This window comes from Eptatretus burgeri, chromosome 13 (genome assembly GCF_056783735.1).
Source record: "Eptatretus burgeri isolate ZD-2024b chromosome 13, Ebu_testis_v1, whole genome shotgun sequence".
Taxonomy (NCBI): Eukaryota; Metazoa; Chordata; class Myxini; order Myxiniformes; family Myxinidae; genus Eptatretus; species Eptatretus burgeri.
The window spans coordinates 62,763,348-62,777,735 of record NC_140973.1 but is presented as its reverse complement, the minus strand read 5'-3'; the positions used below and the strand labels follow the sequence as shown (position 1 = coordinate 62,777,735).

The 14,388-nt window shown below is 44.1% G+C and overlaps 1 protein-coding gene across 7 annotated transcripts in view; it reads left to right on the top strand.

Moving 5' to 3' along the window:
- The window catches only part of BLTP1 (bridge-like lipid transfer protein family member 1), a 357,046-nt gene that overhangs the window by 325,098 nt on the left and 17,560 nt on the right, over positions 1 to 14,388 (top strand). For all 7 annotated transcript variants that reach the window (XM_085852760.1, XM_085852755.1, XM_085852759.1 and 4 more), the window contains one exon: positions 13,196 to 13,390. In XM_085852760.1, coding sequence (XP_085708886.1) covers positions 13,196 to 13,390 — 195 coding nt within the window. The remainder of the gene's footprint in view (positions 1 to 13,195; positions 13,391 to 14,388) is intronic.

Genomic DNA, 14,388 nt, shown 5'->3' with positions numbered 1-14,388 from the left:
CCGAGGGTAAGCCAGGGGTCATCTTCGCTGTCTTTTTTTTATTGGTTGAGGACTTGGTGTGAAATATGATTCCAGATACTTATGGATGTCTACTTGCTGGCAATCTTAGGCACTACACCTGAAAAGAAAAATCGCACCTGTGTCCGAAGGAAGCAGTTCATTTTGGCATTTTTAGTATGAAATAGGAAAAGCCGAGAAACGAAAAACCCATTATAATTACCCTTTAGAACACATTAAAATTACCCTTGAAAACCCCCTTTGGAACCCTTTTGAATAACCCTTTAGAATCTTTAGAACCGCCCTTTAGAATTACCCTATAGGAGTACCTAATAGAATTACCCTATAGAACTACGCTTCAGATTTACCCTTCAGAATTAACCTTCAGAATTACCCTTTAGAATAACCCTTCAGAATTACCCTTTAGAATTATGCTTCAGAATTACCCTTTAGAATTACGCTTCAGAATTACCCTTTAGAATTACCCTTTAGAATTACCCTTTAGAATTACCCTTTAGAATTACCCTTTAGAATTACCCTTTAGAATTACCCTTTAGAATTACCCTTTAGAATTACCCTTTAGAATTACCCTTTAGAATTACCCTTTAGAATTACCCTTTAGAATTACCCTTTAGAATTGCCCTTTAGAATTGCCCTTGAGAATTGCCCTTGAGAATTGCCCTTGAGAATTGCCCTTGAGAATTGCCCTTGAGAATTGCCCTTGAGAATTGCCCTTGAGAATTGCCCTTGAGAATTGCCCTTGAGAATTGCCCTTGAGAATTGCCCTTGAGAATTGCCCTTGAGAATTACCCTTGAGAATTACCCTTGAGAATTACCCTTGAGAATTACCCTTGAGAATTACCCTTTAGAATTACCCTTTAGAATTACCCTTTAGAATTACCCTTTAGAATTACCCTTCAGAATTACCCTTTAGAATTGCCCTTTAGAATTGCCCTTTAGAATTGCCCTTTAGAATTGCCCTTTAGAATTGCCCTTTAGAATTGCCCTTTAGAATCGCCCTTTAGAATCGCCCTTTAGAATCGCCCTTTAGAATCGCCCTTTAGAATCGCCCTTTAGAATCGCCCTTTAGAATCGCCCTTTAGAATCGCCCTTTAGAATCGCCCTTTCGAATCGCCCTTTAGAATTACCCTTGAGAATTACCCTTGAGAATTACCCTTTAGAATTACCCTTTAGAATTACCCTTTAGAATTGCCCTTTAGAATTGCCCTTTAGAATTGCCCTTTAGAACTGCCCTTTAGAACTGCCCTTTAGAACTGCCCTTTAGAACTGCCCTTTAGAACTGCCCTTTAGAATTACCCTTTAGAATTACCCTTCAGAATTACCCTTCAGAATTACCCTTTAGAATTGCTTGTCTGCCCATTGGTCCATTCGACCAAATTTTCACTGGTCTCTCAGGCCTTGTTGCATACCTGCCTGCTGTACTGCTTGAGCATTGGTTTGCTTTTCACCAAGCCCAGATGAGCTTGGGCCACGGCAGAGATTTTATGTTCGTTATTATTTTTGCCAAATTATACTATTATTTTTATTGTTAATATTATTTTATTAATTGTACACTGCTCCTTCCCAATTCTATATCCAGGCGATGCACGTCGTCCTCGCCGGGCGCTGAAGGAAGGGAGTACTTAGTTTTTACTCAGTTTGTTTTCTTGTTTGGCCGGGAAATATCTCAGCCATCCTTTGAGCTTGGAAGCTGAAATTTGGGGACAAATGTGAAGATGTTCTTTGGCAAAAAGGATATTTTTTTATTAATCAATTAGTGGGGCAGCTTAGCCCAAATATTCAAAAGAATTGTGCATTTTGTGATACAACACCAAATTTGGCACAACAAATGTACATTAATATGTTGCGAACATTTTCAGATATTGGGCCACTTGAAATTCTCTCTTTATGTCCACCATATTGGATTTCAAAATGGCCGCCACTTGAAATCTACATTTGCTATTATCTCTGGACGTAATGCAGCTATTGACTTGATTCTGGTATCTAAATGTATGTTTTTGGGGGCAAGGAATCCAATGGTAGTGGCCATGATCCGGCACTCACACATGATCCCACACAGTGGCCATGATCCGGCACTCAATGGACGTCGTGAAGAATGCTGTGGAACACCTGAATCCTGGACAGACACCAGTGGTCATCGTTGATCAGCCACTGTTTGCTTTGGCCAAGCAGATACAGTGGAAGTGGCCAGAGAGCTATGGTGAAGACCAGATAGTGGTGATGTTTGGTGGCCTCCACATGGAGATGACGGCACTGAGGACACTGGGGGACTGGCTGAAAGGGAGTGGTTGGGTGAAAGCACTTGTGCAAGCCGAGATTGCGACAGCAGGGACAGCAGACTCATTCCTGTGAGCATCCCATGTCTTGCGCACAAGAAGAGCACATCAAGAGACTGCAGCAGCACTGTACATCCTGCAACACCGTGCCTACAACTAGGGATGCAGAGTTTGAAGACTGGTGTTGCCAGAGAGGAGAAGACATCCCCCAGTTTCACTACTGGGCAGCCGTGCTGGAACTAGAACTGTTGGTTCTAGTGTATGTGCATTCTCTCAGGCAGGGATCGTTAATGATGTACCTCGATGCTCTGACAGAGCTGGTCCCCTGGTTCCATGCACTGGATCACACCCACTATGCTAGGTGGATACCAGTGCACCTGAAGGACATGGCCGAACTCACCATCAAACACCCAGATGTAGCCAGGAAATTCAGGGAAAGCCACTTCACCGTTCAGAAAACACAGAGGGTGTTCTCTTCAATCCCGATTGACCAGGCACATGAGCAGGATAATGCCTGCATCAAAGGAGATGGTGGAGCAGTTGGGCTCACTGACAACCCTAGTGCCCTACGTCGCTGGATGGTTGCGGGACCAGAAGTTGCCAGGGTGATCGAAGAATTCCAGGATGGGAACCAACACTGGAGACGGCAAACAGCAGACACACGTCATCATGATCAGACGCCAAGTGTACAGGCCTCATTTGTGAAAGATGTTCGCTCTCTCGTTGGTGTCATAGAGGAGATAGGCAACCCATTCGAGGAGGAGAGTCAGGATGTCGTCAAACTGGACACAAAGGAGATCGCAGATCCTGCTGCTGTGGAGACCGTGATGAATGCCAAGAGGATTGGCCAAGAGCAGTTCGAGGCTTTCACCAGAGAGTGTCTGTTGGACAGAACAAAGGCAGTGGACGCACCCATTCCTCGTAACAAGCTGAAGGTGTTCAGCACTTCCACTCCAAGAAGCCAGAGCATAGGTCAGCAACAGCTCGCCTCCATCAAGAATGACCGTGAACTCTTCGCACGCCTGTACATTGGCTGCCAGACGAGGGATGGAAACCTTGAGGAGTTCTTTTGTCACGAGAATCAGGCATGTCCTCCTGCATTGTCTGATGGTGGAAGCCTCTGCACTGGTACCAAGAGTGATCTCCTCACATGCTTGGAAGAAGTCTCCGACGCAAAGACAAAGACTCCTGTCACGACCTGTATTGTGCTTGATGGAGCAGCCATCGTCCAGATGCTGAAGCCGGCTGCATCAAAGACCTTTGAAGAGTATGCACAACAGATCTTCATCCCATGTATGTCCACAAAGCTGCAAACAGTGTCACGCCTGGATCTGGTCTGGGATACTTACCTTGCTGATTCACTGAAAGGTAGTACACGTGCAAAGCGGGGTCAAGGTGTGCGGAGGCGTGTGGTGGCTGCCGCAGCCATACCAGGAAACTGGCAGAACTTCCTACGAGTGGACAGCAACAAGACCGAGCTGTTCAGGTTCCTCTCAGCAGCTCTCATGGAATGGTTTGACCAGGAGGACAAGCAACTCGTCATTACTGATGGAGAGGCAGTGCTCAGCAAGCCACTACTGCCAGATCTGACCTCACTCGCCCCATGTAACCATGAAGAAGCTGACAGTCAGATGTTGCTGCATGCATCTCACGCAGTCCAGCATGGACACCATGCAATACTCATCCGGACTGGAGACACCGATGTTGTGGTGCTGGCAGTGTCCCTGGCACAGGAGTTGCAACCAGAAGACAAACTGTGGCTGGTATTCTCAACAGGCCAGAGTTTCCAATACCTAGCAGCACACAAAATAGCAGCTGGATTGGGACGAGAGAAGGCTCGTGCACTGCCAATGTTTCACGCTCTAACTGGATGCGACACTGTGTCTAGTTTTCATAGACATGGCAAGAAGACTGCGTGGGCAGTCTGGACGGTACTGCCAGAACTCACTGAGGCGCTGCTGCTGCTGTCCTCTGCACCTCGTGACATACCAGACGATGCAATGCGCATCATCGAGAGGTTCGTGATCCTGTTGTATGATCGAACCAGCAAATGCACAGACATTGACAAGGCCAGGAGGAAACTCTTCGCAAGGAAGAACAATGTACAGCTCATCCCTCCAACGAAGGCAGCTCTGGAGGAACATGTCAAGAGTGCAGTGTATCAAGGTGGACATGTGTGGGGTCAGATACTGCTGCCAGCACCAGAGCTCCCTCCACCAACCAACTGGGGTTGGTCAAGGACTGGAGAAGGACAGTACACACCTTACTGGACCAGGCTAACTGAGGCAGCTCACAGCTGCATTGAGCTGGTTTCTTGCAAGTGCAAGAAAGGGTGTGTGAGGCGCTGCAAGTGCAAAAAGGCTGCCCTTCAGTGCACAGCCCTCTGTGTGTGTGAAGGGGACTGAACATGACGATGAGTCAACAACATACATGTACTTGAGGCAATGCTGAACTTGTTAACATGACACTGTTTATGTACACGTATCTTCAGTACCGGTATATACCTAGCCTCAGATATCAGTACACCTCGCCTCAAATACTAGACCATGTAGCATGTCAGTATTATACCGAAGATATTTACAGAACTAAGACGTTCTTTTCAAAGTATTGTGTTGAATCCAATATTTGCCTAGATAATTTCCAAATAAAATTATATAACAGACTGTGATAGATAATATTAAGTTGAAAATGGTACTATTGGATTCCTTGCCCCCAAAAACATACATTTAGATACCAGACTCAAGTCAATAGCTGCATTACGTCCAGAGATAATCGCAAATGTAGATTTCAAGTGGCGGCCATTTTGAAATCCAATATGGCGGACATAAAGAGAGAATTTCAAGTGGCCCAATATCTGAAAATGTTCGCAACATATTAATGTACATTTGTGCCAAATTTGGTGCTTGTATCACAAAATGCACAACAGGTTTGCTATGCTGCTACACTAAATTAATTGATTAATTACTTCATTATTATGGATTTATGAATTACTTATTTATTTTATTCATCATCTGGGCAATATCTCAGGCACCTTTTGAGCTTGGAAACTGATATTTGGACATGACAGTGGCCAAGTGATTTGGCTATAAACAGTATTTTTGATTTATTGATGAATCAATTGATGGATTAATTATTTTCTTTCCTGCTTGTCTGGACAATATCTCAGCCATCCTTTGAGCGAGGAAGCTGACATTTGGACATGACAATGACCACATGATTTGGCTATAAAGGGTATCTTTGATTTATCGGTAAATCGATTCAATGATTAATTATTCATTTTTCGATTAATTTATTTTCAAAAAGTTACAAATTCTGATGAAACAGTGGTGGATTAGGGATGCTATTTGGCAATTGGTTGAGAAATTAATTATTTTACGATTATTTTTTATTTTACTTCTGCAATTAATCAATTATTATTCAATCTATTATTGTACACTGCGCCCTTTCAAGTCCGACTCCATGTGCTGCAAGGTGGCATCGCCGGGTGCCAGAGGATTGTTAATTTTTGGGCATTTGGGGGGGGGGGGGCGGGAGCAGTGCACTTTGAATCTACAGCTACTTGTTAATATATGGTTTATTGCAATGTTGTCATTGTTGTTGTTACTTATTACCTCTGCTGCCAGAGGTGAGGAGGTTATGTTTTCACCCCTCTCTGTCTGCCTGTGTGTTTGTCTGTTTGTGTGCAGGATATCTCAAAAAGTTGTAGACGGATCCGGATGAAATTTGCTGGGCAGGTTGGGTGTGTTACCCGGATGAATTGATCATATTTTGGTGAAGATCCGGATCTGACTATTAGAATTTTAAAAGTGATTCTTCACCATTAAGAGATCAGACCAAAACTGATATGTCGCATGATATTTCAAAAATGTATTGGGCCCAATATGTTATCGTGGATCAGGCATTGAGGGGCGGAGGTATGCACTCTCCCAAGTGCCTCTCTCGTTTTGTAAATAGAATTCCATGCCGCGGAAGGACCTGTTAAGCTGGCCTATATGCCTTAACATGGCGTGTATTTAAAACGTGAATTCTCCCAGGCTCTTTCTAGTTAGTAAGCCTAATCAACTCAAGCGATCATGATGATCATTGTGATGTATCACATGATGCGCGCGCGCGCGCACACACACACACACACACACACACACACACACACACACACACACACACACACACACACACCTCATGCATTTATAGTAGAGTCTTAAAGGATCTACAGAGTCTTTTTGGGTCCTTGGGTTCTTTTGGGTCCTTGGGGTATTTTGGGTCCACTAGGTCTGTTGGGTCCTCAGGGACTTTTTCGTCATCTTGGTCTTTTGGTTCCTCGGGAACTTTTGGGTCAACGGGATCTTTTGGATCCTCGGGGCCTTTTGAGTCATCTGGTTATTTTGAGTCATCAGGGACTTTTGGATCTTTTGTGTCCTCAGAGTATTTGGGTCTTTTGGGTCCTTTGGGTATTTTGGGTGCTTGGGGACTTTTGTTTTTTGGGGGGTCTTCATGGTCTTTTGTGTCCTTGGGGTCTTTTGGGTCTTTTAGGTCTTTGGGATTTTAAGGGTATTGGGGGTCTTCAAGGGTCTTCAAAGGTCGAACGGGGTCTCAGTGGACTAAAGGGTCAAAAGGGTCCATTTTTCGTCGGAACTCTGTGTTAAAAAGGTTCCTCATTTTTGACGGATGGACAGACGGAAATAGTCAAATATTGAAGCAGCTTCACCGCTTAAAATAGTAAATTTGTATAATTTTATTTATAATGCACCCTCGATAATTAAATTCCAAATTATTTTCACTTAGTGGAGTCGTTTTCATGGAATCAGTGATCATTATGTCCCTTCCCTTTTTTATTGTGATTTTTGAAGATCTCGGAAGGTGGTTTTTATAAGCGGTCTTTTGAAGACTCCTTATAAAAATTTTGAACATTTTTTTATAAGGGGTCAAGGTGACCTCAAAACTGAAAAGTAACTGCCCTATCCATCTCCACATGCTGGAATTAATTGGAGAAGAAACCTCATTCATGCATGTAGCTCATTTGGTTCCGAAGTTATTCCATTTTTGTTTTTCAACATGGCTGACAGTGGCTATCTTGGATTTGGAGGTCAAGATGACGCCCAAACCAAACATTGACCATCCCATCAGATTTCACACCTCAAAATTTGTGGAAAATGACCCCTCATTCGTGATTATAGTGTACTGAGTTCAAAAATTTTCACCGGCCTCATGCCTAAAATGACTCGTGCCCATTTTTGAATTTACGCTCTAGTGGGGATAGCCCCCATATTTCAGAGGTACATAGAAGCTAAATCTTTTCGAAATAGTCCAAGGTACATATGACAGCAATGAAAAAGTTAGGAACATAATGGTCATTGATTCCATGAAAATGACTCCAGTAAAATGGGGGGTGGAGCGGTGCTGTGTGTGTGTGTGTGTGTGTGTGTGTGTGTGTGTGTGTGTGTGTGTGTGTGTGTGTGTGTGTGTGTGTGTGTGTGTGTGTGCGTGCGTGCGTGCGTGCGTGCGTGCGTGCGTGCGTGCGTGCGTGCGCGCGCGCGCAGTGTAGCACGGGCATTGACAATCCATGCGTGGACAATCTCGTCGCCCAGTAATGGTGCAATTAAGGAACTAAAACAGGTGCATGAAATCATAAAGGACAACAGGTATGACAGGAGGTTGGCACAGGGGTTTAGAAGGCATAATACAACCAACAACAAACCAGAGCTGATTGATAGGTGTGTGTTACCTCACTATCCAGATCTCTCGGAGAGGATTGCAAAAATAATGCGAAGTGCACATATTGGACTCGCCCACAAACTGCTACGTACTATCCGGGGTGTTTTAACCAAAGTGAAAGATGCAATACCGGATAGTGACAAGTCAGGTGTGGTGTACAGCCCTGGGAGCAAGGACTGTGGAGAGGCATATATCAGAGACATGGGGAGAATCCTCAATACACACCTGTAGGAGCACAAAAGGGCAATGTGATTTGGTAACACAGATCAGTCAGCAATTGTACGGCACCACATAAAAATTGGACATCAATTGGACCTAGGAGGAACCTGCATACTGGTTGTCATGCCCAACAAACACCGGTGATTAATGCTCAAAGCCTGGCATGTTAAAGAACAGAGAGGTGTTCAAACAAACAAAACCATTGATCTCCCTCTACAGCACAACCCATTGGTTAAAGCATCTATATGAGGTAGGTGCAAGAGCAAGTATACAGGTAGGTTCAACAATAGCCTTGGTACGCATACACCGCCACAAGAAATCACAACGCCACTGCAACACACTGCTCCACACTCTGCTAACACGCCGTCACGCAACAACAAACATTCACAACTTTCAGCAGTACATGCACAACACATGCAGAAAGTGCATCAACCCGCAACCCATCCTGATCCACGTACAGAACCAAAAGACGGTCTTTTAACAACCCTAAGGTGCTGTGCATATGCAGAATTACGATACCAGATTAAACAACAAAAAAAATGAATGACCAGAAACCAGTGGGAATCCAATGATGCGTGACATTGCCACATTCCGATGACCAAAAGATGTATACATGTTTACACACGTGACCATAAGTGGTTCGTTATAAATTGCCACTTGTGGTTAGCTGTGCCTCTTGGCTTGAGAAAGCTTGCGGACCGCAAGCGAAACGTCGCCTGAGGAGGACTCTTTCCTGTTTGTTAAAAAATTGGTGAGTCGAGTTTACTCGGACTTTGTTCGATCTCTTGGTTGACTGTGTTTTGTAGCTGAACCTCAAAATACTGTTGCTTGTGAAACAGATACTGTTGCTTGTGAAACATATTGTCCCAACCGCATCAATTTGATGTTCATATATATATATATATATATATATATATATATATATATATATATATATATATATATATATATATATAGAGAGACAGAGAGAGACAGAGAGAGACAGAGAGAGACAGAGAGAGACAGAGAGAGACAGAGAGAGTCACAGAGAGAGAGAGAGAGAGAGAGAGAGAGAGAGAGAGAGAGAGAGAGAGAGAGAGAGAGAGAGAGAGAGAGAGAGAGAGAGAGAGAGAGAATGAATGTGTGTCGGGGGCCCAGGGGAAGGGGGGAGAGAAAAAAGAGAGAAAGGTGACGGGGGGGGGGGGGGAGGGGAAGTGAGTTAGCAAGGATAATGTTGTGTTCTACTTTATGTCCGCACACACGCACACCTTCTCCCTGCACACACACATGCATGCCTCCCCCTCCCCCCCCCCCCCACACACACACATACACACACACACACACATATCTACAACGAGTTGGACAAAAATGGAAGCACCAATGTAAAGTCACTTCATAGGTGATTGGGCCACCAAGTGCGGCCAGTACGGCCGGTATGCATCATGGCATAGAGTCCAGCATCGGGAATTCTGCAGGAGAGATGCAGCACCATTCTGCCACAATAAAGTAAATCAACTCGCACCTGTTTGATGGAGGTGTAAAACGCTGTCTCGGGCGTTGTTCCAGAACATCCCATAAATGCTCGATGGGTTCACATCTGGTAACTGAGAAGGCCATGACATATGGATAACATCAGTGTCACGCTAATCAAACCATTGGGCGACCAAGTGCGGCCAGTACGGCTGGTATGCATCATGGCATAGAGTCCAGCATCGGAAATTCTGCAGGAGGGATGCAGCACCATTCTGCCACAATAAAGTAAATCAACTCACACCTGTTTGATGGAGGTGTAAAGCGCTGTCTCGGGCGTTGTTCCAGAACATCCCATAAATGCTCGATGGGTTTCAGATCTGCTAACTGAGAAGACCATGACATATGGATAATATCAGTGTCATGCTAATCAAACCATTGGGCGACCAAACGTGCTTTCTGCATGTGGACATTGTCATCCAAGAAGATACCCCTCCCGGCAGGAAAGAAATGCTGCAACATGGAATGAAAAGGATCACTCGTTACCATAAAGTAACGATTTTCATTGGCCTTGCCTTCTAAGAGAATGACTGCACCCAAACCATACCTGGAAACTGCACTCCACAACATTTACAGAACCACCAGAACCCTTCACTGTTGCAACCAAGTACTCAGGGTTGTAGAGTTATTTAGGTTGGCGCCACACGCGCACTCATCCGTTTGCTGAGAACATGGTGAAGGATGATTTGTCTGACCATACTGCATTTCTCTACTTCTTGTTAGTCCATAGCCTGTGATCTCTGCACCACTATGTACGCAAACGTGCATTGCCAGGTGTGCTGAGCGGTTTGTGCACTGAAACCTGATTATGGTATCCCACTCTGTGCAGTTCTCGGCAGACCATTTTTGATGAAACTGTTCGCGCCCTAGGTTGAAATTTGCAGTCAATTGGTCTGCAGTTGCTCGCCTGCTTTGCCTTACACTTCAAATCAATTCATTGCTATCATGATCCTGGAGTATACGCTTCTGCCCACTGTTGCCCTTTACTGATTATGTCATTCCCTCAGAGTTCCATGCCGACATCACCTCAGATACTGTTGCTTGTGAAACATCAGCAAAAATTGAGGTGTCTTAATCACTGAAGCTCCTGCCAAACACGCCCCAACAATCACCTATATTTCAAACTCGCAAAGGTTTCCTCTTGCAGCCATTCCAGCCATAATTATCAGCAACCATGCCTATGCAGCATTTTCATTCATGGCCCGAAGCATGCTGGGATGTTCTTTGCCTAATTGACATGTGGGCCACACCTGTATGGAAGTCGTTCCTTTCAATACACTTGGTGTCCCTCATTTACCCAGATGTAATCCATTTTTTGACCAGTACCTGTTTATACAGGCACTTCCCTATTTATGTCATAGATGCATTCCTGGAAAACATCATTGAAATCAAAATAATGTAAATTGAACTTCAAAATCACATTGACTTAATATATTAAAGGGGGAATGTGTTCCTGTCAGAAAGAAAAAAAAATTGAGTTGAAATTTTTTAGAATAATTCGTTATAATATTATTACAATAAAATACTATACATAGGAGTCTGGTCATCTTTTTTTTCTTGTGCAGCACAAGGCTGCCAGTAGCATTATTAATTGGGTGTGTGGCAGTGCTGCTGATGCAGTGCCCCTTTAGGTCAGAGCATGAATTTGGAATTTGGCCAGGATGCCGGAAATAGCTCCTCCACTCTTCCCGAAAGACACAGCAAAGGGATCTTTAATGTCCACCAACTAATTCCAGTAGATGTGACGCCCAGTTTAACGTCCATCTGAGGGATGGCACACACATTGATTAATCATTCTACCTGTAAAACACTGGGATGACAGTTTATAGCTGGGTTTATCGTCAACCTCAGGCTAGACAGCTTAGAGTGAGTGTGCATTCCTCGGGCCATCCTGCCATGGTGTGTGGATGCATGGTGTTGATAATATAATTGGTCAGACAGAGGCTCAAGGTTATCTGCACCTTCCTCCATGTCTGACAACTCCACAAGAGGACATGCTGACCTCTTCTTTGCTCTTCTTCTTCATGATGGAGTTAGTGTTGATGTAAAATAAGTTGAGGATGTTGATGCTGTAGGGTCATCATCTCAAGGCCTTTCAACCTTCTGGAAAAAGCTAAAGACTTCTCAAGGCCTTCACGCTTAGCTCCTCCCAAATTTAAACAAGAAATTTCAGAATTTAAACAGCAAAATTGACCTTCGCAGCAGTTCTGATTGCTAAAAAAAAATAAACGTTTGAATTTGCACATTGTTTGACACTCCGGACGGTGTTGAACATAACCGCGCTGGCTGGCAAGCGACTCGCGATAGGTTATAATAAACATCACCTGGACACCCATGGAATGTCAAATGACGTCTGAATTTGACAAATGAACAGTCGGAACTGCTGTTGAGATCGATTCTGCAGTTTAAATTTTGATATCTGGCTCACTGTCAGAGACTAGAGTTTATCGCATGTACGGAAATGAAATAAAGTCTTGAACACTCGCGTCTCCGGGCGTTTTATAAGCATTGCGATGTGTACAGAGATCCGTAGGTATGATGATCAGACATTCGATGATATGAGTGAGGAAAGTGGAAAAAAACAAAATTCATGAGCGATTTATCGTTAAACCATCGCGGCCTGTTCCAAGTCGAGGCATTGTTGAACAGGCCAAACAAAATGGCGAATTAAGACCACAGCAAGCTGTCAGACGGCTGACTTAGGGGATGCCCAAGGATGACACCTTGATAAAGGATAATTAAATAAGGCCATTGATAATTATCTTCAAAGGAGTGTTTTAATTAACCCAGGCACCCAGTTTTCATGCAAGCACTACCTTGGAGTTTTCTTAGTATGCGTGCAAAGTTTCAGGCCGTTAGGTTTCATAATTTTGGAGTTATGGACGAGACACACTGATACACACACACACACACACACACACACACACACACACACACACACACACACACACACACACACACACACACACACACACACTGACACACACACACTGACACACATACACTGACACACATACACTGACACACATACAATGACATTTATTAGCGTAGATGTTGATGGCCCTTCTTCGGTAACTACCATCAGCAAGTTTTTTTTGTGTGACGTTCAAGCCAGGCAATGATGCGGTGGAAAAAGCGGTGGGAAAAATGGTTCAGTGTACTCTTTTGTGGTTCAAATTGTAATGGGATGTTACAAAGAATCTATAGCGACAATTGCACGTTTGCCTTTTAGCAACTGCACTCATGCTGTTGAGAATATCCTTGGTTCAAATCCCATGTACTGTGTCGGTTTGCTCATGGAGTATGAATGTTCTTTTTTAATTAACGTGAAAGTGTACAATGATGATGGCTAATGCCCCTGTCCTGCATGTAATTTATATACGAACAAACTCCATGAGCCTGAATTCATCATTAATCGAAATGGGATCAGAATTGAGGCTTTTCACACCAACCTCCCCCAGAACTTGACCTGCTGCGTAATGTTGAAAGCAATGGTGCTGAAGGAGGAACTGTTCCTCGCAGTTCAGGTCTTTTGAGTGGGCTGCGTAATGCTGCCAGCTATAGCCACGAGACTGAGACCATCTTCGCTCTTCCTCGTACACAACTCCTTTTTAAGTCAGCTCAGCTTCAGGAATCTGAGAAGCTTTGTAGCCATGGTAAGCCTTCTCATTCAGCACACACACACGCATGATGTGATGCATCTCCTTGCATGATTATCTCACATTATCGAGATTGTGAGTTCATTCACGTGTTTAGCTCAATTGTATGTCCTTGGCTATTGTCTCCTCTGGTTTGATAAGCTTGAACACCGTCCTGGCTGCGGAGTTGCACTTTACATCAATAACTCAATTTCTCACTCTCTGTGTTCTTTTCTTACACCACCCAACCCCCAGGAATATACCTGGCTGCAACGTCCCTCACCCACCTATTATTTGTCTGTGTGTTGTACCATCCTCCAAGCAATGATGACTCCATCTGCATCCCTCTCTGTCAGACACTATGGACCAAGTTTTAACCACTCATCCCAATTCTCTCTTGCTCATATGTGGTGATTTCAATTGTCACCATGCAAATTAGCTGGGTGCTGGTACCTCTCTCACTAGCCATGGCATTTCAACAAAGAACTTCTGTGATTCCATGGAACTGCCTCAATCTGTGAACTTTCTGACTCGGATTTCTCCCAATGGCAAATCCTTCCTTCTGGACTTGGGTAAAACAAACTTCCTTGCAAATGTCTCCTGCTCTTCCTTTGCTCCAATTGATTAATCTGATCATATGCTTGTGAGAATCAACATCTCTCTGGCAATTCTTACAGTGCTGCCTCGGTGCCCGCAAGTCTGGCAGTTCACTCAGGCAGATTGGCAGGGACTGAAAGCAGCCATCTCACTTCAGGACTGGTCTCCCATATATACTGCCCCTGATATTAACTCAGCCTGGGAATTCTTTCATAGAAATGTGCTATTTCTTATGCACGGATCCTTCCCATCCCATCTCATCTTCAGTTCTTCTACCTTTCTTCCCACCCATGGTACACTGAATCCTGTGGTGAGGGATTTGTCTTCAAACAACTTGCCTTCTCTTCCTGGAATGAAAATCTGGCTGAAGGCAATCTCAAATGATTCCACAAAGCCAACAATTGTTTGTCCACTCTTAG